This window comes from Eulemur rufifrons, chromosome 16, assembly GCF_041146395.1.
Source record: "Eulemur rufifrons isolate Redbay chromosome 16, OSU_ERuf_1, whole genome shotgun sequence".
In the NCBI taxonomy this organism is placed as follows: Eukaryota; Metazoa; Chordata; class Mammalia; order Primates; family Lemuridae; genus Eulemur; species Eulemur rufifrons.
Genome location: NC_090998.1, coordinates 12923366 through 12948129, shown reverse-complemented (window position 1 = coordinate 12948129; position 24764 = coordinate 12923366). Strand labels below are relative to the sequence as shown.

At 46.7% G+C, this 24764-nt stretch overlaps 2 protein-coding genes across 2 annotated transcripts in view; one reads left to right on the top strand and one right to left on the bottom strand.

The window, feature by feature from the left end:
* The first annotated feature begins 278 nt into the window (after positions 1-278).
* Positions 279-6110, top strand: GSG1 (germ cell associated 1). The gene is made up of 5 exons (XM_069490706.1): positions 279-606; positions 1773-1820; positions 2628-2780; positions 3747-3858; positions 5768-6110. Exons 1-5 carry the CDS (start codon positions 288-290, stop codon positions 6108-6110), a joined length of 975 nt encoding a protein of 324 aa, XP_069346807.1. The 5' UTR covers positions 279-287.
* An 843-nt stretch (positions 6111-6953) lies between these two features.
* FAM234B (family with sequence similarity 234 member B) overlaps positions 6954-24764 on the bottom strand; it is a 35250-nt gene continuing 17439 nt past the window's right edge. Inside the window, exons 5-13 of the mRNA XM_069489754.1 lie at positions 24044-24174; positions 19131-19278; positions 18620-18761; positions 17486-17629; positions 17233-17314; positions 14220-14375; positions 11746-11863; positions 10032-10252; positions 6954-9414 (exon numbers count right to left, since the gene is read on the bottom strand). Coding sequence (XP_069345855.1) covers positions 9409-9414; positions 10032-10252; positions 11746-11863; positions 14220-14375; positions 17233-17314; positions 17486-17629; positions 18620-18761; positions 19131-19278; positions 24044-24174 — 1148 coding nt within the window. The 3' untranslated portion in view covers positions 6954-9408. The remainder of the gene's footprint in view (positions 9415-10031; positions 10253-11745; positions 11864-14219; positions 14376-17232; positions 17315-17485; positions 17630-18619; positions 18762-19130; positions 19279-24043; positions 24175-24764) is intronic.

Sequence of the window (24764 nt, the reverse complement as noted above, 5' to 3'; positions counted from 1 at the left end):
AATTCTGGTTTCTGTGACCTGCCTTGGAGAAGAGGAATTTTAGTTTGTAGGCTAGCTTTAGAGGGAATGAAAGGCCAGAGACGGGAGGGTAGGAGGTGGTCAGAGAGAGCTGCTTCTCAGGCCTTCATTTTGGGGTATTGATTTCTAAGACCCTATAGGTTCCTGCTCCAGGTTGCTCCTGAAGCCGCGCTTCCCCACGGCCCCTGGAGAAGACTCAGAGGCTGGTTGTGCCTGTTGCTGTTGGCATGACCTGAGCGCCCTTCCCCCACTGTGTTTGTCTGTTTCAGATGGAGCTCCCGAAGGGCTTCTCCGGCCAGCGGACACTCCTGTCTGCCCTCCTCAGCCTGCTATCACTCAGCCTCTCCACAGTATCCCTGCTCAGCAACTCCTGGTTTGTGGGCACACAGAAGGTGCCCAAGCCCCTGTGCGGAAAAAGTCTGGCAGCCAAATGCTTTGACATGCCAATGTCCTTGGATGGCGACCTCACCAATTCATCAACCCAGGAGGTGGTGCACTACAGCTGGGAGGCCGGCGATGACCGTTTCTCCTTCGTTAGCTTCCAGAGTGGCATGTGGCTATCCTGTGAGGAAACCTTGGAAGAACCAGGTAGCCTCCTCCCCCCCCCACCTGCCTGATTTTTGAGGGTGGAGGATGGGGGGTGGGGGATTGGGGGGGAGGGATCTTATGCAGGAAAGGAAGCCCTGGGAAGCCCAGCAATGCCCCCTCTTGCCAGCTCAGCACCCTCCACCTCTGTCTGTGTCCCTTCTCCAGAGGGGTCCACTTTTAATAAGGTCAGAAGTCCTTCTGGCTTTTCACCTCCTCCCTCTTTAGTAGACTAGTTGGTTTAAAATAGCATGTTTAAAATGGCATTAACCTTAAAAGTTTCATTGAGACCTTTCACATTAGGAGAATTTCCAGTCTAGTGAACTAGAATGGCTGTTTAGAAACAAAACAAGGAGAGAGGAATGTTGTAGAAAAAGTCCCAGCTCTGCTCAGCTGTGACCTTGTATGAATAACTTCATTCCTATAGGCCTTGATTTTCTCATGGATGAGATGGAAGGATCACAGCAGATCAGCCTTACAGCCTCTTCCTTCCCCTGTCCTGCCCCAAAGTGTTTTCTCGCTCTAAAGATTATCATCGCATTTAAAAGGGGGGCAACTAAAGCCAGAGAGGGTGACTGTAATAGATCACGGAAGGCAGGCCCTCCCAGGCCTCCTGCCACTCAGTGTCACCCCAGCAAAGTGGGTGCTGAGGACACTCCTCCCTGCTTAGAGCACTGCAAGGTCACCTTGAGGCCTGGGAAGAGAGCACCTGCTAGTGAGGTTTTTCTAATGCTCTTTTCTGCTACTTCTGCCGACTCGGGCTAAGAATAAAATGTGTGTGTATTTACATTTATATTTATTATTGTGCCACTTAGCACTGCACCATCCCCAGTCCTGGAAACAATTTAGAGCCATTTGGTCCAGTGTTACAGCGCCAGCAAAAGGTATTATTTGAACTAAGATCACTAACTCTTCTGGACATGGGAAATGGGAACATTAACCTGTGCGGGCGCTCTCAGGGAAACGTCTTCTTCTTCATCAGAAAGTAAAGAGAGCAATTAACCTGGGCTGACTGTCGCCTGTGCCACCCACTCACCCATGCATTCTTTCCCGCTGTCAGAAAGGGACACTGACTGAACGCCTGCCACGCTCAGGGCAGGGGTAGGGGGGGCTTTCCCGCCAGCGGTCCCAGGACGAGGCTCTAGGAGGTTTCACCTGGTTTGTTTCAGGGAAGAGGTGTCGAAGCTTCATTGAACTCACACCACCCACCGAGAGAGGTGAGAAAGGACTACTGGAATTTGCCACGTTGCAAGGCCTATGTCACCCCGCTTTCCGATCTGGAGGGAAGCGGTTGATGGAGAAGGCTCTCCTCCCCTACCTTCCCTTGGGGCCTGTGGCAAGTATGTGTCTGATACAAATTCACAGTAGTTACCTTGAGTTGGGGCTCTCTCTTTCTCTTGGGATCTGCGCTGCACTGCGATCTCCTGCTTTTCTCCTCTTCTGAGCCCCCTGGGTGACACGGGTTCCTGCTAGAGCTGGCTTTCATTCATATGCAGGAATGCAAACTAGGAGCAGCAGGGCTAAAGGAGGCTCACAAATAGAAAACCACCAAGCGCTCTACCCTAAGCCTGTTGCCAAGTAACCATGTTGAAAAGCTTAGCCTTTTTCCTCCCTTTCCTTCAATTTTTTTCTTCTGTAAAATGAAGGAAGTGAAAGAAAGAAGAAGGAAAAAAGAAACAAAACTGTCCCGAAATTCAATAAGGAAAAAGAGACAAAAATGATAATTAATGATAGTTACATCCCTATAGGATTTACGAAAATTGGATGACTTCTTCTCAAATCTCCCTAACAGTATTAATACTTACAGTCAGGCAAGTGTCCTTGATTGTATATTGGGTGCAGAGTGGGAGCTGTGGGTGACGCCAAAGGACCAGAAATGAAGTGATGTTCCTAACTGCTTTCAGCTTTGCCTCATTTTCCCTTTCTCGACTCTGCTAGGCTTTTAATTCTTAGGTGTCATATGTTCACTTGTCCAGTTATTTAACTCTCAGGGTGAGAGTTCCTTCTTCCTCTTGCTTCTACAGAAATACTATGGCTGTCACTGGGAGCCCAGATCACCTACATTGGACTTCAATTCATCAGTTTCCTCCTGCTGTTGACCAACCTGCTGCTCTCGGGGAACCCGGGCTGTAGACTCAAGCTAAGCGCCTTTGCTGCCGTATCCTCTGTCCTGTCGGGTGAGTGATTCCAAAGTGGGAGATAGAGGGGTCCTCAGCCACCCTGGGAGCACTAGCTGGGGGAAGGAGGAGCCCAAAGGTGTGGTATAAAGGATGCAAGTAGGAGAAACAGTACAGGCACCTTTAATTCTTACTTGAAATAACATATGAAATTGTGTGTGGAGGCCGGGCGCGGTGGCTCACGCCTGTAATCCTAGCACTCTGGGAGGCCGAGGCGGGTGGATCGCTCAAGGTCAGGAGTTCAAGACCAGCCTGAGCAAGAGTGAGACCCCGTCTCTACTAAAAAAATAGAAAGAAATTATCTGGCCAACTAAAATATATATATACAAAAAAAAAAAAAAATTAGCCGGGCATGGTGGCGCATGCCTGTAGTCCCAGCTACTTGGGAGGCTGAGGCAGTAGGATCGCTTAAGCCCAGGAGTCTGAGGTTGCTGTGAGCTAAGCTGACGCCACGGCACTCATTCTAGCCCGGGCAACAAAGTGAGACTCTGTCTCAAAAAAAAAAAAAAAAAAAAGAAATTGTGTGTGGGATCATTATGTACTTTAAAAAATGCCTCTAGGTTCCTTTATTTGCGAGCTTTCTCAATAAGTTGTGACATTCACACAGCTTTTCGAAAGTGGTTTCTGTTGGATAGAGAGGGAGATGCATCTATAAGATGAAGAATTAAGCCAACGTTGGGAGTGTGGGGGGATAAACAAAGGGGCACAGCGCCCTGGGTGCAGCGTGGACCTGGACACGTTTTCCAGGGCTCTCAGCCTGAAGTCCAGGGTAGCCCACTGCAGAGATGAACAGTCAAGAAGCCCCCATTGCCGATTAGTCTTCTGGGAAATGTAGAGGCATAAGGGTACCAGATGCCCCAACATAGGCTGTACCTGACGCCAAATGAGCCTGTTCCAAAATGAGATTCCTGGTAGAAGGCGGGGCAGACTTTCTCTAAGAGTTTTGCCTTCCTGTTCCCTCCACAGGCATTCTGGGGATGGTGGCCCATATGATGTACTCACAGGTCTTCCAGGCAACTGTCAACTTGGGTCCAGAAGACTGGAGACCCCATGCTTGGAACTATGGCTGGGCCTTCTAGTAAGTGCTTGTTACCTCCTGAACCTTTCTGGCCCCTTGCCCGGCCAGCCTTCATTAGGTTTCCACCCTAACTCGAGGCTTGCTCTGTCCTCCTGCCTCCTCCTCATCCCTCAGCCCAGGAGTCTGTCCGCCAAACACAGGGCTGGGTCATCAGGACACATCTGTTCTTTCCCCACCTCTGCGGAGGTGCTCAGAGGATTCCTCCGGTCTGCTTTGGGAGAATGCTGTCTTGTCCGGTCAGCTGCAGCAATTGCTTCTTCACCTGATACGTATATTGCCCTTGGGAAAGGAGACTGATTTTGTATGGCTTATGGAAATGATGCTTTTTTTTTAAATGTTATGATTCAAGGTATTGGAGGACAGAGAGGTGGAGAATTAGTCTTGAAATTTGGATTGAATTCCATTCCCAGTGAACAGCTCACTCTTCTCCTGTAATGAAGAGTAACTTCTTCCTCTTATCTCCATTCTTATTCTACCAAACTGTGTTAGAAATAAAACTTCCCTACCACAACCCTTCTCTACCCCTTAAAGAACTAACGGGTCAGTCGTTTTAGATTTCTCTTAAAAAGAGAGACGCAGTAATCGCGACAAAGCAGACACACTCAAGCTAAACGTTCCCTTCGGTTAGGAGCTCCTTACTTTCTCCCTTGAGGAGCACTCTTTATTCAGGGCGAAGTTGCCCACTCTTTATTCAGGGCGAAGCTGCCAACTCGTACTGACATCAACTGTCTGGGGTGAGTGCTCAGTTAAGAGCACTGCAAAGACACAGTGCTGGGCTCAAGTTTCCATTCTAAGAAGGCAATATGGAAACCTGCCCCTGTGTGTTACGAGGCGCTCTCCCCTCTCTCGTGGGACACTACGTTGCTTCGGAGTCTTTAGTCCACCAGCCACTGCATCTGCTCAATGCATTTCCCAGGCCCACTGTTTCTCACCCTTTGTGTCTCTTCAGGCCGTTCTTGGCATTACAACTGCAGGGCTTGTGCCACCCCCATGGGAAGCATCCCAGCCTGAACCTCCTCAGTCTGTCACAGGCAGCAGATAGGGACAGACAGTGCCAGCGTGTGGCCTGGCGTCAACCACCACTTGGCCTCACGCAATCCCTCCCTAACCTCACAAAACTTCCTGTTTCCTGAGCTTCCCAAAACCATGGGGAGATTTAGGGGTTTGACTTTCCAAGTGTTTAGGAATGTGTTTGATACAGTTCCCTGGTATCTTTTTTTCTTTCTTGAATCCATCCAGCTTCTCTTCATCTCTAGCTTCTCTCCCATCCATTATGAATTCCCTTCAGCCAAGAACCACACTATTTTCATACGAGGCAAATTCCACTAGGGCAACCTATAATACCTCCAGATTTATAGTAGACGTTTTCCTGAATGACTCTCTCAGACACTCAAGTCTGTGGACCCTAAGTCTGCTAAGTTCAAAACAAAGGAAGGTGGAGAGAGATGATTCCTCCGGGCATCTGAGTGGCAGAAAATCTGTGGCAGGAAGTGTGTGTGTTGGGAGGGGAAAGGGAGGGAGTGCGTTAGTCTATGTCTACTGCATACGGTTGAGCTACAAGTCTGTGGAATCTTGAAGATTTTACCAGGGTAACTGCAGCTTGGGAAACAGGAGTCCAAATATATACACATACACACATAATATAGACACACCAGGAATAAAAGAGCATGGCACACATAACTAATCAACTTAGTGAAAATAAGTGCATTAAGCTTGTCTGATTTTAGTACTACATAAGTCATTCTCTTTTACTCCAAAACATTCAGAACATGCCTAACTAAGACTGACCCAAATTAAGCTCTCTTGCCCCCACAGTTAGTCTAGTCCACTAGTAAGAAGAGATCATGGCATTTTTCTTTCAAGAAAGTCAAATTCTTACTGTCCAATTTTCTTGCACATTTGTCCCTAGCACGGCCTGGGTTTCTTTTACCTGCTGCATGGCATCGGCTGTCACCACCTTCAACACGTACACCAGGATGGTGCTGGAGTTCAAGTGCAAGCACAGTAAGAGCTTCAGAGGAAACCCAAACTGCCTGCCACATCACCACCAGTGTTTCCTGCAGCAGCTGTCATGTGCCGCACGCCCAGCAGGTCCTTCGACCAGCTACCACCAGTACCACAATCAGCCCGTCCGCTCCGTCTCTGAAGGAGTTGACTTCTACTCAGAGCTGCAGAACAAGGCATTTCAACAAGGCGCTGGCCAGGAGCTGGAAGAAGTGGTTAGGTCATCTGTAGAGGAGGAGCAGTGTTAGGAATTAAGTGGGTTTGGAGAGCAGGCTGAGCCCTACCTTACTAGTTTATTACCAACAATACATGCTTAAGCCAAAGCTCGTCTCTTGAGCATGGTTTTTACCGGCTATGAATAAGGGTACATTTTTAAAGTACAAGTCCAAAGAGGCACCCTTTTCCTCCACAGCTCCATGTCCTTCTGCCCATCCCAACCTCATGCATCCAGAATTCCCTTCTCTCCTATAATGATCACTTCTGTGCCAGGTTCTGGGCTAAACAGTGGAGATAAAAAGAGTAGTAAAACACAGTTCCTGCCCGTAAGGTCTTATAGAGCTGGTTTATCTGTCTGGAAATTGGAGAAAGGGAGGACAGCAAATTCATGGTAGTTTGATTGGGGCTCACCTTTTCATGGTGCACCTGAATTTTTCTGGAAGTCACAGTCTGGAAGAGAGAGGCATCACTGAGTGCTTTGACACGTAGCACAGACATCTTCCACACTGCCTGTGACAGTGTCCTGCATCCACATTGGGTAGGCACCCAACGAAAGTGTTGCTAAATGTGATCCTAGGAGCTGTTCGCAGAGTGGAATAACATGAGAAGGCTCCTACAGCACTCAGGGTCAGGTTCACATCTAGAAATGGCCCACTGAGGCTATCAGGTGGGACTGTGGTCCCCCATGGACACAGCGGGGGCACAGGCTCCTCTCCGGGCCCCCACCTTTTTATCCCTATTATTTCCTCCATAAAGATGCCATCCACTTGCCCTTTCTCTTTTCCATAAGGGAAAACTAACCATCCTTGATGGCCAAGAAGGAGAACAGCACCCAAGTATATTCTTGTACATAGTATTTATTTATTCTGTAACAGTTCACATTTTAAATAGTACTTCCTGACAATATACCAGCTGGCTCCTCTTTAAAAAGGGCAATAAGGATAGCAATTCACATTCATAGGGGTTAGTATCACCACACCACACATTTGGGGGTGGCAAGGATGTTGTCTAGGGTAGAAGGGAGAGTTTTTAAAGGCAGGAAAGAGACTGGGAGGAGGGGAAGACCCTTGCCTTTGCAGAAGTCGTTACTAATTCTAAGTAGTGGTCATATTGGCTTTGTGGAGAAAGAAAGGAGCATTTCCTAGCTTGGCTGTCTGGATGGGTGGCTGCCTGCAAAACAAGGAAGCCTAGAGACGTTTGACAAGAGACTAGCACCCACATTGGTCAGATGAAGCTTCCTTAGTCTCCAGCCACCATTTACACCCTTCTGTACTGGCTGCAGGAGGAGGAAGAAACCCAGAGCTTACAATGTGTTTAGCAAGGACAGATTCAAACTTCCCATAGTCAAAAGAATCTATGTTAAGTTAGTTTGCAAATACATCATGAAGAATTCAGGGACATTGTTACTCTAGCTTTCACTTTTCTTTTTCTGGGATTCACCCTGCATAGACACAGTCCTCTGCCAAAACAATCGCACCAAAACAGGTCCTCAGTAAACAACCTTGCCTTTCACTCATTCCTAGAGTGGCTGCTTCCCAGAAAGCCTCAACACAGTAGAGAACCAGGTTATGCCTGGACGGCTGAGCCAGGCCACAGGACCAGGGACCCCAGTTTTGGGTGTTCAGTAGACTATAAATTAATCCTTAGAATTCTATCCTAAACCAAACTAGATCCTAGGCCATTATAGCCAATTAGATTCAAACCCTAGAAGTGAATCTGCAATCATTCCCATACTCTGGGGTATCCTGTGAATTGCTCCCCCAAAGTCAAGCTGGACCCACACACAACTTCCAAAGTGTTGAAACCAAATTTCCTTTCAGGGTCTTAAGGCAGAGGTGCCCAGAAACCTGGCAAGGCCAGTCTGCAGGCCAGAAACCATGCCTGCTTGGATCTGTTGCTACCACCCTCCTGTTATGTCATAATGCCTATCAGTGGGTAATTAATAGATACCTCTTTAAATTTGGAACCCGTAATTTTCTAGAATCCCTTTATTAACACAAGCTAAACAGATACAAGCCCAAGTAAAGAGAGAGCCTGAGTTGCACTCAGGGATGACCTATCAGAATTTTTCAAGAAGAAAAGTAGTTCTCTATCAGCTAACATAAGATTTTCTACTATATAAATAATGACCTAGAAGTTTCGTGGAGAATGTAACAGAAGTAACAGATTTATACAGGAGAAGGGAAAAGTAAGCACTGGAGATAATTCTAAAGAACTTAACCATTTACAAAAGTTGTAGTATTTACATAAGAATGTTCTCAAAGTACAATGCTCCAAAGGCTCTACAAGGAACAAGTGCAGGGCAAAGTGGCTGCATATTGGACTCAAGCAGCAAAAGCAAAAGTCCGGAAACATATCCCTGAATAGAAGAGAAAGCAAGGGAGAGGAGGGGAGAGGATGCCCTACAGAAAAAGATGCGAAGAGAGCAGAGGAGAGAGGAGGCCAGGTAAGGCAGCAGCCTCAAAGCTCCCTGACGTCCAGCTGTCCTTGCGGGTGAAGACAGCATGCACGCACACGCTTTTGTGCCACCACGGAGGAAGATCACGACTGGCAGAAGCATCCAAGCCACATATAACAGATGGAATTGGTCAGAGATGGGTCACTGAAACTATGTTTCTCTTGCTACCCTTGTGACAGGAATATGGTTATTCTTGTGGCCACTAAACGGACACAGATGCAAAGTCTGAGGAAACAGGAGACTCAAGGAAGAGATGAAGATGCCGGGACAGCTAACTCAGTCTTCAGCTGCCAGTGTCTCACTGCAGTCTACAGCTGGGAAGCAGCCAGAGCACAGAGCAGGAGAGAACCCGGAGAGAAAGGAGGAGTGGCCCTCGAAATCAGAGGTGGGCCACCTGGAAGTCTCAAGATGGCCAAACAAACCGGATATATTTCAGAAGGACAAGAAACGGGATCCCTGAAGCTTAGGACATATCTGAAAAATAACTTCACCACAACACTAACAACACACGAACACGGCATAATGTAAAACAAGAGGTTTCCTAGTTGCAGACGTCACCGGATTTCCCAGCAACAGTTTATAAATTAGATACACACAAAAATAAAACACTTATAAGATTCACATTTCCAAACTACCACACACAGTTCCTAGAGGCGGTTAATGCAGGGATTGAAAAGGTAGTAGGTGAGATGCCCAGCCGAATGGATCATGCTGTTATCAAAGAACTCCAGAGTGCTTTGCAGCAGTCGGGTGGAGGTGGTAACATGAGGTCGGAACACTCTTCCTTCTCTCCAGAGAACTGATTTCACACTGACAGGAGAGAGAGGGTCTCCATTCTGTTCAACTCTTCTGAAACTGAAGGTTCCATCAGACTAGATCTGTTGGAAAAGGTAGAAGTGTTAGTGACTTTAATTTTTTGTCCGGGTAGAGATTTTCAAAGAAACAGAGGACACCTAAAGGAACCAGCATATTCCTCTATTTTCCTGTCCTTTTCTTCAGCCCCAAAGGTTTGTAAGTGTCTCCTCCTCCCAGAAAGGCCCAGAGACTTCGTCCTTTTCCATGATAAGCTCCTGAACTATGAACTAGACCAAAGTATTTCTCAGGGGTGTGTGGGGACATTAGCATTCTGAGCAAGATAATTCTTCATAGTACTTAACTGCTATAAGCCCTGCATGATGTTAGCATTACAGCTCCAATAGCAGCAGAAAATACCAGTGGTATCCACCACCTTCCGCCCCTGCCCAGTCACTGACACAATAAAAATGTCCCCTAAGGGAGATGGTACAATTTCCAGCTGAAAACAATGAACTGCGACCATTTCCTCATGGTCACAAGGCACCCTTGGGAAACAGTGCTCGTCCAAAACAATTAGTTCTGGATACTCCTCCGCCCGGGAAAGCTCCCCACTCTCCCTGCTTTATAAAGGCCACTGCTGGAGTTGGTAGTGTTTGGCCTAGACCCTCAAGAGTAACCAAATATTCCAGAAGCTGGTCACCTCACAGGGAGCATCAACAAACTTTATCCTAGAGAGGAATCTCCGCAACTCCCCACGGCCAATTTTGGGGGTGGTCTCCCGTAGCTGGGCCACCTGGCCCTCCATCAGTGCCCACCGCAGGCTAAGCTTGCTGACCACCAGGGCTGCTAGATGGCCTTCGGAGCTTGGCCCTGTTGTCCTGGTGACATAAAAGGCATCTTTCCAGAGGTCGTTAATTCCAACTGAGGAAGGACAAAAACAGGAGCAGTTAATAAGGACACATGCCTTTTATTACTAACGAGAGTGGTTTGGTTCAGCAACACATTCGTTCATTTGCTCACTAGTTCACACAAGAAATGTACCTAATAAACAAGGCAGGGACAGCAGGTGCAGGGAGGTGAGGGACTGGGTGCTGGTAACACAGTACGTCCTTCCTGGTCTCTGCACATTTACTCCTCTGAAGCTATTTCCAAAAAAGCCCCAACTCAGGAAATGAGAGAATGTGCCCACTACGGCAGGAATTCAGTAGTTACGTGAACCCAACAAAGCAGGAAGCCTGAGATTCCTAGACTGTCAGTGTGAGATCACGTAAGCCATTTACCTCGCCAGTGTTTATTCTGCCTCATCTTTAAAATAGAAGTTGTAATAAAAATGGTCTCAAGATACTTAATTGCCATTATTTAATGTTCACTGAATAATATTTTGTGATAATATTGAAAAATAGCTCACCTAGATCCTATCACAGGACTTTTGCAGACTGACACCCCCTCCACCGGCTCCCCAGCCAGTGGACAAGTACACCTGTAAGTTCCAGATGAGCTACTCTTCCCAATAAATCCAGAGCCCCAAGCACTAGCTGCAACCCAAGGCCAATGAGTTTGTAAGTAGACAGCCAAGTCCGTAAGTGGCAAGAGAATGTGGAAAGAACTAAAGAGAGGAGACGTGGCCAGTCTGTTCTTCCCCCACTCCCCGACGCCCCAGTATGAACAGCAGATTAGGAAGCAAGAAATCTCTGGGGAGGGGAGCAACAGACCATCCGGACTAGCAGGCAGCAGGGGCTGAGTCTCCAGGGCCTGGGTTTCCTGAATTAAGGGGCTCCAATATCTGATCGCATTTTGCCCTACAGTATTATTTAGACAGACACATAAAGTAGAAGAACACTTCCAAATCTTAACAGTGGTTATGAGCAGTCAGATTATGGGCAATTTTTTTCCTTTGATTTTTCTCCTTCCTCCGATTTCTGTGCAATGTGTGTATTTACTATTCAAAAATAAGTCTCCATTAAACACCCTGACAAAAACATATCCTACCTCCATCGTACCCCCATAGCTAATTTCAAATCCTAAGCTCCCAGGGCACCAAGAAACCAGTGTTATTTGTATTCCCAGCATGTGGTGCAGCGCTTGGCATACAGTTGATGCTCAATAAGTGTCTGCTGAATGAATGAGTGGCGGCATGAATCATCACCAGAGAACCCTTCTGCAATGGGAAATGCACTTTCACCCCAGCTTGCAGCACACACAGAGCACGCGGGTTCTCACCCTGTGAGACTGGTGCTCCCAGCCAGGAGCATTGCAGCCGTGCCCCTAGGCACACGGCCACCCGGGAAAATGCTCCCGCTGTCATCTGAAAAGCACACATCCTTCCCTAGGTGGGGCAATGGTCTCTTCACCCACAGCCAGCACACACTCTCCCTCCATCTGGGTACACAGCCTCCCGCCAGCTCTGGACTCACCCTGGGAAGCTGTCACTGTGCCCGTGGTGTTGGCCAGATCCAGGAGGATGGAGGGGAAGGCTGGATGCAGGAGGTACAGATGGTAAAGGCTGGGTGGCTCCGTTCCTAGGACGGCATCCTGACAATGAGCCACGAAAAGGAAGACAAAGGTGACTACATTCCCACATGTGATGGTCCTTAGATGAAAGGCGGAGGAGAGATGCTGATACCTGCTCCCAACTACAAGGATGTGTTTGAAAGAAACTCCCATAGGCAAGAGACATATTATTTCAAAGAGCTCAAAACACCAACTAATCACTAACTCCTTCAAATCACTATCAATAGCTAGAAAATGCTTTCTCCCTTATAAGAAAAAAAAAAGGACACGTGCATCCCCCAAGGGAGGACTCTGATGTACAGACTTGACTTCCCAGTCCTCTGCCCATGGACGTAACGGAATACTGGTTCATCCCTCGCAGCAGATGGGGCTTTGTGGAGATGAAATCTTTATGAAAACACAGTAAGCCAAAGACACTTCCTTTCACTGGATATCAAAGCCAATGGCAAGTATCAGGCTAAAAGTTACAAAAATCTTACCAGTTCCTGACATGAACAGAACATTGACCAGACAGAAGCACAGCATCAATCAACAAATCAACAAAAAATCCAAGGCCTGAGTGGCAGTCTGCTCTCTACAGCAGAAAAAACGCACATTGGGACCATCTTTACCAGGACAACCGCTGCGCAGGGATGAGACGTGAGGCTCGGCAGGTACACGCGTGTACAGCCTCACAGTGGTTAAAGCACAGAAATGCTCCCATGTGGGTTAGTAAAGGGCTGTTTCACCAAGCTCCCCAAGTACCTCTCCTGCCCTGGTGGAGGCAAGGGAAGGGCTGGGGGAGGCGCATCACCTGCTTCCATATTCTCAGCACAGGAAGAAGAGTCTCCCATGTGAGGAGCTCAGGCAGGACGCTTGCAGCCTCACTCCCACCACATGGCCACAAAGCAGAAGAGGGCACTGTCCACATACCCTTGGGGTTCCAGGGATGAAGGGACAGATTTCAGGCTCAGCTAACACGACAAGAAGATAGCCACATGCCTTCCTCACTGCCTACAGAATGAAGCCCAAATTCTTTAGCATGAAAACCAAAGTCTTGCACCATTTAACTAAACTCTGTCTTTTCCAGATTTAAACTGCAGTGATTTACCTGCCCACCCATGCTGTGCAAATATCTGATTATCGCCCCAAACATGTGCTTCACTTTGCTCTAACCATTGCCAATCTTATTATTCCCCCTGCCACCCAGACTATCTAGCCATCCTCGCTACCCCATCTCCACACATTAAAATACTTCCCCTCTCTTCATGAAAAGCTCCCTTATTGCCCCAGGCAAAATTAGTGTCTCCCTCCTTTGCACTTCCATCTAAACTCTGTATTTGTAACTCTATTCGAGCATTTGTAACATGTCTTTGCTTTGCAGTTACTTATAGAAGCTTACATGTGAGAGTCACCTGGCCCAAGGCCCTTCGGAAGTTAAAACATTAGGTAAACTGCTCATGGCCACATGTTAGGGCATGGCAGAGATAATCTAGATTTCACGTAAATCTGATCCTCAAAATGAGGGAATATATTAGCAGCTTTATTATGGATAAAGATTATGATAAAGATTATGAACATGAGGCTCAGAGAAGTTGAGTGACTCGTCCCCAGCACCTGGTTGGTGTATTTGGGACTCTGCTTTTATCAGGTCCCCCAACACCTGTGGGCCATGTGCCTTCTCTAGAGGGCCAGGACTCCCTCCAGTTCACCCTTACATCCCTGTGGAGATCACAGTGCCTGGCACACAGCGGGTGCTCAGTCAAGATGTGCTCGTTGAACTAAGTCAGGGTAGGTCTCACTAATGACTCCCAGACACCTACTACGGGCAGCACCCAGCCTCGTCAGCCCCATTAAAATATCGCAGTACAACACTTAAGACTCCCTAAAAGCTGCCTTCTAAGTGTCAGACCTTCTCTCCCATAATCTCCCTGATGGACCTTTCAGCTTTTGCCTGACCAACGCCCCTCCCTGCCCGTCCCTGCATTCTCAGCATCTGCACCTCAGAGCCCAGCCTCACCCCTCCACGAAGCTCTCTCTGCTCACTCCACATCACTCAGAGTGATTTCTCCTCCTCAACAACTACAGCACATATGAATTATCTGCAAATTTGGATCTAGTATCTTGAGAGGACTTTTTGTTCTTCATCCAGCCTCCCATTGCCGGGAGCTGCTAGTGAGGGGCTGTTGTCGGCGTTCACGTTCTTGGCTGAGAGGCAAAGGCAGGGAAAGCGGGCTCAGGCAGAAACAAGGTCCCTGCTGTTCCCTGTGAGTGCTGATTTGTTTCTACCCCTAACCTCTTGGAAGGTGACTGGCCAAACAGCATCTCCAGACCCCAGGCCGCCCTGCAGAGCAGCTGCCATCTGACAAAGTGAAAAGGGACCCTCCCGCTCACTCACGGAGTTGGGAGACGCAGCTGACAGCCCCTCCGCCCAGAAGAGGAAGACAGACTTCTGGTCTGAGGTGACTGCTGAAGTGGCTGGCGTTTCTTTCATGTGACACGGAACGCTGTAACTCCAAACCATGGAGCCAGATTCACCATCCACCACCATCATCTGCAAAAGAGAAGACAGAGAGTGAACATGGCCAGCCCTTGGAAAAGCAGCAGGCCAAGAAAACTACATGCAAACAAGAAACAAGACAAAAAGAACCCCACAAGTACTCAGACGATACATATCCTAACAGGTTGAGCTGCTGAGATGCAGGCAAATTGGGTGTTCAGAGAGCACCGAATAATAGCTGGGGACCAGGACCCAAGCTTCTGTAGCCCTGTTCCCACTGCACAGAGCTTAAAGACCTGCAGAGCGAGTGGGAAGGGACATTACAAATCCTCTAGTCCCCCTCATCTGACAGATGAGGAAAGGAGGCGCAGAGACAGAAAGTGACGTGCATCGCCCATGGTTAGGACAGTCCTCAGACGGAGCAGCCACCCCACAGACGCCAACGGCAGCATCCCACTGCCCCCTGCAACTCCCACAGCTGCACAACCACTTAGGACACAAGGATTAGGGGAACACTGCCCTGTGCACCCTCCTAAGAGCTTTATGGATTTGACTCTTGGTGTCACGACGTGGGTAGTTCATCCCTAGGGTAGTCTCAAATTTAAAGGAACAGTTTAAACAGGCAAAGAAATAACAGGAATTCTGTTCCTTAGTTGCATCTCTCTAAGGCTAACGAAGGGGATCATGTTCAGAACGCCCAGCAGCACTTACATCTGCCCCAAACACCTCCTGCCTCCCAGGTCTAGGGCCTCCCGTTTGCCCAAATCCCCAGGAAGCTCCCCAGGGCCCCACCTCCAGCCCAGGTGCCTTTGCTCCCCCTGCCCTCAGTGCCTCTGTGCTTCTGTAACCTCTTTGCACAGTCACTTGCCCTGTTCTTTCCGTTTCCTGAGCCCTGCCCTTCCCTGCCCTTCCCTGCCCTTGCTCAAACTCCACGTCACAAAAGGTCCTGGAACCAACCTGGCAGAGACAAACTCCTTTGAATGAGCGGAGAGGAAAAAACAGAATCAAAGTTTAAGATTCCCTTTTATACTCCTGGGGAGAAAAGAAATCTAGAGCCACCATGCTAAAAAGTTTTATCCAGTCACTCACATATAATAATTCATTTAACTGTCACAATAACCTGATGAAGACAGGCAGTATTATTATCTGTGTTTCATAAATTCAGAAACTGCAGCTAGGCGAGATTATACAATGTGCCCAAGGTCACCAATAAGTCGTGGTGCCACGATTAAAAACCAGGGCTGAGGCCAGGCGTGGTGGCTCACGCCTGTAATCCTAGCACTCTGGGAGGCCGAGACGGGTGAATCATTTGAGCTCAGGAGTTCGAGACCAGCCTGAGGAAGAGTGAGACCCTGTCTCTACTAAAAAAATAGAAAGAAATTATATGGACAACTAAAACTATATAGAAAAAATTAGCCGGGCATGGTGGCACATCCCTGTAGTCCCAGCTACTCAGGAGGCTGAGGCAGAAGGATTGCTTCAGTCCAGGAGTTTGAGGTTGCTGTGAGCTAGGCTGACACCACGGCACTCTAGCCTGGACAACAGAGTAAGACTCTCTCTCAAAAAAAAAAAAACAAAAAACCAGGGCTGAAACTCTCAGTATCTCGGTTCTTATCCAACTCTCTCTCACTTAATCCTCCCAGGTACACCAGTGAAAATTCCAATTTGTATCTCAGATTCCTTTGAATTACAAGCAGACATTGCTTCTTTCCCATATAGCACTGCAGGAAGGCTCTTCCTGAACTGATGCTCGTATTACTGGATCTGTTTGGTCCATGACCAAACAACCCTACCGCCTCCAACACCCCATGCAAATTCTGTAGCCTTGCTTTCGGGGCCCTCTGTAAGCTGACCTCATTCTGTCTCTCTAGTGGAAACACAACTCAGTGCACCCTAATCCATCCATTCAGCAAACCTCTTCTCTGCTCTCACGATGCTGCACACACAACCCCTGATGGACAGGAGGTATCTCTTGCCTCCCTGGCCCTCCAGCTTGCGGGCACTCTCTGCTCCCTGTGTTCCCGGTGCATGCAAACCTCCACAACAGCACCTTCCATGACGTGGTAGAGCTGTGCGGTCTGGGTGCCCCAGTGAACTAGAACTACACAAGTACAGAAGCCCTGCCTTCATTAACTTTGTGTCTCCAGCATCTAGCATTGAACTTATCACACATAGAGGTGATGACGAAGTGAGTGGTTGAATTCTTTTTCTCTCTCAGAGACCAGTGTGCAATATATTGATATATATTTCATGGTGAAGATAAACCAAAACGCTAGGGTGATTTTTAAAACTCTGTAATTCTGCCTGTAATGTTAAAATAATGAAAATGGCCAAGTCAATTATTATATCTTCACAATAGGCAACCTCATGTAAAATCAGAAAGATCTACTGGGTGTCCTTGGAACATGCCACACCCTTTCTCTCTCTGGGTCTCTGCTGGTGGTGTTCCTGAGCCGGCACGCCTTCCTGGCCACGTAAATACAATTCAGCTTTAAAGGCTCGGCTCACATTTCCCTTCTGTATGAAGTCTTCCATAAAAACCCAGCCACCACGGATACCCTGCCTTCCCTGAAGTCTTAGGTATATACGTACACTGCCGTGTTAAATTTATTCACACCCACCTTTCCCCACCAGGAGAGTTCAGAAGGCTCCTACTACTAACTGTGAGTTAGGGACCCAGAAGCAGGAACTCCCATACAGGAAGGACATTATCCTAGAGAAGCTCCCACTGTTATATACTGTAGCACGCAACAGTGGGTTTTTATTTTGTCCGTTCATCTAGCCTTTGAGTTCTTTGAAGGAAGAAACTGCATTTGAGGTTCCTTTTATTCCTCACAGTGCCTAGCAGAAGACTGGACACAAAGTTTATCACTTACACAGGTTTCGATTGATTTGAGTCCCAAAATTTTACCTTTTTCATCCCAACTCCATCCTGTATCTGCAGAAGGAAGTCTAGTGTGTGATCATCAGTGAAATACCCAGGAGTGGGCTGGCTGCAAACAAGGAAAAGTGAGCACTCAGCAAATGAGAAAAACAGGAAAACTAGGAACTCTTTCCTTCCCTTCTTTTACATCAACCCCAGATACCAAGCAATCGTTCTAGGCAATTTTTAAACATGGAAAAGTGATCAAAACAGAAAACATGAGAAGGACCATGCTGCAAACCTGCGCAGGCCTTGAAGGCTCAATGTCCAGTACGGTGTAAGATTTTGCCCCCGAAGCAGGACAAGGCCTTGTCTGGTTGTAATCAGGAGGTTGCTGTAGTTGGAATCTGGTGCCTTCACCATCTGGAGCAGCTCGACACCATCACTGAATTAAACAAGACGCCAGCAGTTAGTCTCTGGCCGGGATGAGACTCCTGAGCCATTTATTTCGGCTTTTTCTCTCAGTGTGCACACATTTGTACATACTCTTGTATTCGTGTCCCACCGTTATCTTATCATGTGGGGTACTCGGTCATTCCAGTTGAATCTTATTGTCTTGACCCTTCCCTAGAACACTGGATGCCAGTTCAACAGGAACTCACAGGGAGAGTGCTGCGGTGCAATGCCTCTCACCCTGGATGCTCTGGGAAAGGTAACAGAGCCAAGGATAATGGCAGGGAAGACAGAGGGGATTTGGACGGGAGCCCTGAAATTGTCAACAAGGTTGAGCAGCAGTTCCCAGCATATGTTTCATGGAATTATTTCTTTCTCTGTACCACAGGGACCATGCTATTTAATACCTGTAACATTCACCAAAACTACATGATACTGCCTAAGCAAATGCTAGAAAATGATTTGAAATTTCTGATAGAAAAAAAAAATTATTATCCAGGCTTGGGCTTAAATGGGTAAAATCTACTGCATGTGACCAAACTACCTGCTTTTAGTTAGGAAGTCAGAATCAAAAATAAGATTTCATGGATGCTATCTTTGCTTCTGTCAAAATGATGCTTCAGCTAAGAGAAAATATAGGGAACGAGTAGGTCAGATCCTCAGCACAGTTTCACAAACAGTTAAGTAAAGCTACCTCCCTACCCGGTTGGACTCAGAACCCTAAACAAACGTCCTTCCTTGCAGCCTACATGTGATGTGATCCCACACGATGGTCACCAACACATAGATATCAACACATTATCAAGAGAAGAAAATTTCTCACTCATGTTAACCAGACCAGAAGAGGGTATATATCAAGGCTAGCACTGTCTCCCTGCAAACCTCTGCCCACTTATTTACCAGCCCAACCAAACTGACAGACCCCAAGGCACATGAGTTTACAGGAGACCTCCCTGTGACCAGGGACAGACGTCTGCCCTACCTGTACACATCAATGAGCTCAGACAGGTTGACGGATCTTCGCTTCTCCCATTCTGGCTCTTCTATCTGCAGAGAAGGTGGTGAGCTGTCTCGATTTTGGGCCTGAACAAAAATGTCCCGCAGGGCGACAGCTTGTATATTTCCTAGCACCACAGGAAGAACCAACACTGAGAAGCTGAATTTAATAGAACTATCCCAGGGTTGGGATCTGAGCAAGAGACACAGAGCCTAAGCAGATGGGTCCAACAGAGCCCGCCCAGACTGGTCCAGCATGGAATGAGTGGGGGAGTGACGAGGTGGATGCTGGACCAAGAGTCTTCTCTTTAGGGGAGGCATCCAGGGAAAGCAGAGTTAATCACCTGCAATAGGCGGGGGAGAGTGGGAGGCCCCTGCAATAGGGGGCTTCAGAAGGGCTGCTGTCAGCAATTCCTGAGCTCTCACCCTGTCTCACAAGGGAGGCCTAATCACGGACACCCGTGGGGAACAGAAGGAAAACTAGCCTTTCTTCTTACCGAAGCCAAACAGGATGTAGACAGCCCCATTTGTGGTGATGTAAACCTGGGGACCAATCAGATTCCCAACTCCCACGATGTTGTACTTCACAGGTCGGCCCAGTGGACTTCCTGTCCGGCCAGACACCAGCAGAAAGCACAGATCTGGCTGAGGAAGTGAAAGAAAGGAGTGCATTCAATGGAAGCCCTGTCATTTCCAAATCAAATGGCTTCTCCAGACAGTTCCTGGTTTTTCCCATTAGCTACAGGTTCTGAAATGCTTCCCAAACGTTGGAAAGCACAAAGCTTGACTTTATTTCCCTTACTTTATTTCCCATTCGCTTACTAAATATATGCAAAGGGCATCTTTATGGTATTTCAATTTCTCTGAAGCATAATTGCAAATGGCTGACCAGTCTCCTGGGGCAGAGTCCTTGCCTACAGCTAGCCACAGAATGGCTCTATAGGAGTCTTTACTCCCATACCCAGAAATCCCCAGTAATATTTGGTCCCAGCTAGAATAAATCCAGGTAGTGTTCTCCCATCAGAACATCAGATGTCTGGCCAGGCCACTATCAACTTTACTCTCAAAGATGGGAAAACTTTTTCCATCAAGGGCCAGACAGTACATACTTTAGGCTTTGCCAGCCAGATGATCACTGCAGCAACTACTCTACTCGGCTGTTCTAGTGTGAAAGTAGTAGTCATGGACAATACATAAATGAATAGGTGTGACTATGTTTAAATAAAACTTTATTTATAAAAACAAGCAGTGGGCCAAATTTGGCCTATGGGTCACAGTTTGCCAACCTTGGCTCTAGAGAATTTTCTTTTTGGGATAGAGTCACCAGTTGGGAAATATAGGATTGTGTCTATATCTTAACTTCAGTAAAGATTTTGACAAAGTTTATTATCAGAATTCTATGGACAAAATAAAGGTGGTTTCTAGTATACCCAGAAAAAGAAACTTTATAGAGTCAATACAACCTAGAGGGAGGTTTTTAGTGGAATGTCATAGCACTTGACTACTACCCCATTCCTATTAAACATTCTTATCAAAGACCTGAATGAATAGACTTCAAGTTTATCACAAGGCTGAGAGGAATCAAATGCTATGTGGCAAACTCAAAATTCAAAAAGGGCTTAGACGGCCGGGCGCGGTGGCTCACGCCTGTAATCCTAGCACTCTGGGAGTCCGAGGAGGGAGGATGCTTGAGCTCAGGAGTTTGAGAGCAGCCTGAGCCAGAGCGAGACCCCGTCTCTACTAAAAATAGAAAGAAATTAGCCAAACCACTAAAAATAGAAAAAATTAGCCAGGCATGGTGACGCGTGCCTGTAGTTTCAGCTACCCAGGAGGCTGAGGCAGGAGGATCGCTTGAGCCCAGGAGTTTGAGGTTGCTGTGATCTAGGCTGACACCATGGCACTCTAGCCTGGGCAACAGAGTAAGACTCTGTCAAAAAAAAAGGGCCTTAGGCTAGAAGATGAGTCAAAATCTGCCAGAAGAAATTGGTCTATTAATAATTGATTAATTAAAAGATATAGGTGTTTTAACTGATCATAAACAAAAAGCAAATCTTAGAAAGGCTATTACAACCTTTGGCTGAAAAAGTAGAAATACAGGTCTCTATCAAAAGGAGTAACAATTTCCTTAGGTTGATATAACTCATTAGACTATGAATAAAATACTGCCTTCAGATATGGGTGCCACATTTTAAAAAAGACTTGGACAAACTGGAGTGCAAAGGGAAAGAAATCAAGAAAAAGAGGGGTTTGGACGTCCTGTTGCATGAGGAACAGAAGAAATCGGGGTGTTTAGCCTGGATAGTTGCAGGTTTAGAGGAACCAGGCTAACGGCTAAAGGGCTTTTCTACAGAAAGGGGATTAGACCCATTCAGAGTAGCTCTATGTGACTGAAGCTGGAACAATGAATAGAAGCTGTGAGAAAGCAGATTTCTCATCAACAGGACAGAATTTTCTAGAGCTGACCAAAAATGAAATGAACTGCCTCACAACGTAGGGATGTTCCCATCAGCCCGAGTACTCCAGGAGAGCACAGTGCCAGTGTGTCTGGAACGCTGAGTCAGAGACCACGGCACGGTGTGAGGAGGTGAACCACACAGCTTCCAGCGTCCCTCCCACTCGTGTTCTAGACCAGATCGGTTCCTCTAATCCGAAGCCAGGGCCAGTTCTCCAAGCCCACCTCACTCTAAACCCACATCTAAGAATGCAGTCACTCCAAGTCATAGACTTAATGTGTTTCCTTCCTTGTGAAGAGAGAGCCCTCCATTTCAGGGGTGCAAATAAATTCCTTGGGTTCTTTGTTGCTGGTATAGAGGTCAAAAGCGGTCAGTATAAAGGCTGAAGCTGCTGCTACACACCCATCGCCTCTGCAAGATTTTCCTAGAACTATCTATCACTTTTCAGACAGAATGGAGACTATTTGATACCTGAAGCCTATTGCACAAATGAGTAAATTCTGTGAGGCAAGATGAGCAATACACTAGGTAGAGACCAAAAAATAAGGGCACAGAAGAAGACAGGCAAGAAGCCAGTTCCTCTAACAGAGACCTCCTTACTACGGAGGGTCCCTGAGGGCCTGAACCACTATCCCACCACCTACCACCAGCTCATAGGAAGCCAGATGGGGTCGTAAGACCAAGATTCTTAAATTTGTTCAGGATATATAAACTTGTTCCATACCTCTGCTGACTGTAATTCCATTGAAAAGAAACTCCCCAAACTTTCCCTTTAGGACCTTCAGACAATCACTTCCTGTGGGAGGTGATAACTGCAATTGTCCCTGGTCCCTAGTCTCCTTATTCACAATGGCTGGGATAAAAAAAAAAATTACATGGATAATTCCTGAATTCTTGGTTCAGGTCCACTTCGAGACCAACTGGCTACCTGAAGAAAACTAACAGAAAGGACCCTTAAAACTAAGCAGCCTTCAGAAATTTAGCTCATTCTCGATCTTCTTTCATCTCCTCTCACAAACACAAGGCATCGCCTGGTGTCCTGGAGCAGTGCTTCTCACAGCTTGTGATTGGTGGAGCATTTCAAGTCTGTGGTGCTCTTGGAAGAAAGCCACAAAATATTAACAGACATAATTCCATTCTACATAATTTTACCTGCAGAATGTATAGCTCCACTCCATATATGCAACACAAAAATCACAACAGCAAACACAAAGTCTATTCAAATTAAAATAAGCTCCACATTTTTCCACAAACATTCTTTGCCAATGTTCACTTCTCTTGTGCAGAAGCATTTCCTTGGCAGACTCACACTAGGAAGTCTGAGAGAAAGTCTTAGAGAAGCTTTGACAAAAGCTCTGAGAAACGCTTCAGGAACAAAAACTTAAAATTAAGACAATTCTAGGCCGGGCGCAGTGGCTCACGTCTGTAATCCTAGCACTCTGGGAGGCCGAGGCGGGTGGATCGCTCAAGGTCAGGAGTTCGAGACCAGCCTGAGCAAGAGTGAGACCCCGTCTCTACTAAAAATAGAAAGAAACTATATGGACAACTAAAAATATAGATATAGAAAAATTAGCCAGGCATAGTGGCACATGTCTGTAGTACCAGCTACTCGGGAGGCTGAGGCAGGAGGATCGCTTGAGCCCAGGAGTTTGAGGTTGCTGTGAGCTAGGCTGACGCCACGGCACTCACTCTAGCCTGGGCAACAAAGTGAGACTCTGTCTCAAAAAAAAAAAAAAAAAAGACAATTCTATTCATTAATTTATTCTTTCCTGTGATTTGGCGGAAAAACTACTCTTATTTTATCTGTATACAGAATAACTAGTTCCAGGGTACTTGTAACAGAGGGAGTGGTCTCAGGGGGGGAAAAATGGCAAAGAGATTTTCTGTCTCTTTAAAACTTCCCCCACCTTTTTGGGATCTGCATTCTGGCCTGCATCTCTGAGGCAGGTTAAGTCTTTTGTTAAAACTCCCAGGTGGTGCCAGCTCCCCAGCCAGCTCCCCAGCCAGCTCCCCAGCCAGCTCCCCACGTGGGCGGCAGAGTTCACAGGCTTTGTCTTTGGCAGAGATGGGAGATTAGAATAGTTAACCACAGTAATTGCCTGAAGGTGAGAACCCTGCCTTTAAAAGCTCTGTATTCTGCCTATGTTGGGGAAATTTGGGATTTTGAGATGAGAAGGTCTACCATTTTTCCTCCTTTGTCAGCAAAGTAAACTCTCTTTTCTTCCTCCCCAAACCGCTTATCCTCATTCTTTTGATTCGGCCTCGTGGACAAGTGGCTGAGTTTTCAGTAACATACTGAAGTTCCAGCAAAGCATGCTCTGGAGCCATAATTGAAAGGCCACTGTCCTGGAATCAATGTCTGGCATGTCACAGCCTAGATCACAACTGTCCTTTATTTGCTCATTGTTGTTATTGTTTGACTTCGATTTTTTTCTATATATATTTTATGAACCTTCTATCAGTCTGTCCCACTGTTTTATAATTGAAATAAAGTTTAAATATGTATAATATAATAAAATTAACAACACATATACATGGTAAAAAAAAATAGGCACTACTCTAGGCATTTTAAATGTTAGCTCTAATTTTCATAACAATCCTACAAGCAGATATAACATTCTCATTTTACATATGAAGAAACCAGAGCTTGAATAGGCTCCGTGGCTTGCCCAGTGCCACAAAGTCTACAAAGCTACCAAGGAATTCACAAACAGACCTATCTGGCTACCAAGCTCCTTACACCACAGTACACGGAAACAAAGTGAGACTGCTGGGAAAAACAGATTCATAATGGTCACTTATTCATTTAATCATACAAAGAGAATTTACTTAAACCTAAGACTTTGTAAAAAGAAAGTTTCAAGCAGCATTTATGATAACAGCAACACTAGGAACTAAGATAACTAAAATTGAAGCATTCCCTAGAAGAAACAAAAACCATTTCATAGAGATCATACCTGCAATTCCCCAATGGCCAGAACCACAAGATCTCTAACGCCATCTTCATCCAAGTCTGGCAACACCACGACTGGGGCAGCCAAGGTGCCGTTGGACAAGTAGTTTGAGTTTAAAGTCCAAATGGCTTTCCCTAGGGAAGGACAAGTAGGCTGATCACTGCTACAGCTTTCTGCCTCTGCAAAAGGCAGATGCAATGTCCCCAAGCCAACAAAGAGAAGCACAATGCTGTCTAAACAACAGACAGCAACTCTTACTTATTTTTTCCTTTAGTTTTTATCTTACTGAGGAGGAAAGGAGCAGAGAGTGTGGTCTGAAATCCTCAACTATCTGGCCAACAAATCCATGTGCTAACTTCACACCTAGATTTTTTTTACACAAAGTGGAGGTGCCAAAGTCTTTCAAGAGAGGAGAGCTCACTTGTCCAGGGTGGGAGAGCTGACCTGTTAGAGGTTATTACAACTGTTAAGGAACCATCTGGGGGCAGCCAACCAGAAGACCCACTCTCCCTCCTTCTCCCACATGTTCACAGAAGTAAGCACCAGGGAAATTGTAGGAGGTTTTCAAGATGACTTTGGTTCTAGAGTTAACTCATATCCCAATTTTCTTTTTCGCTCAGAAGTACCCCACTATCAAGCTCCACCCTATATTCCCAGGAAGGATGTTATTCATTCAGCTGCACTTGAGCGCCTGGTCCAGTGCGGTACCAAGCATATCGGCAGC

Coding starts and splice junctions, on each gene's coding strand:
- GSG1 (XM_069490706.1), top strand. CDS start 288: ATGGAGCTCCCGAAGGGCTTCTCCGGCCAGCGGACACTCCTGTCTGCC. Junction 607..1,772: donor GGAAACCTTGGAAGAACCAG/GTAGCCTCCTCC, acceptor GGTTTGTTTCAG/GGAAGAGGTGTCGAAGCTTC. Junction 2,781..3,746: donor CGTATCCTCTGTCCTGTCGG/GTGAGTGATTCC, acceptor TTCCCTCCACAG/GCATTCTGGGGATGGTGGCC.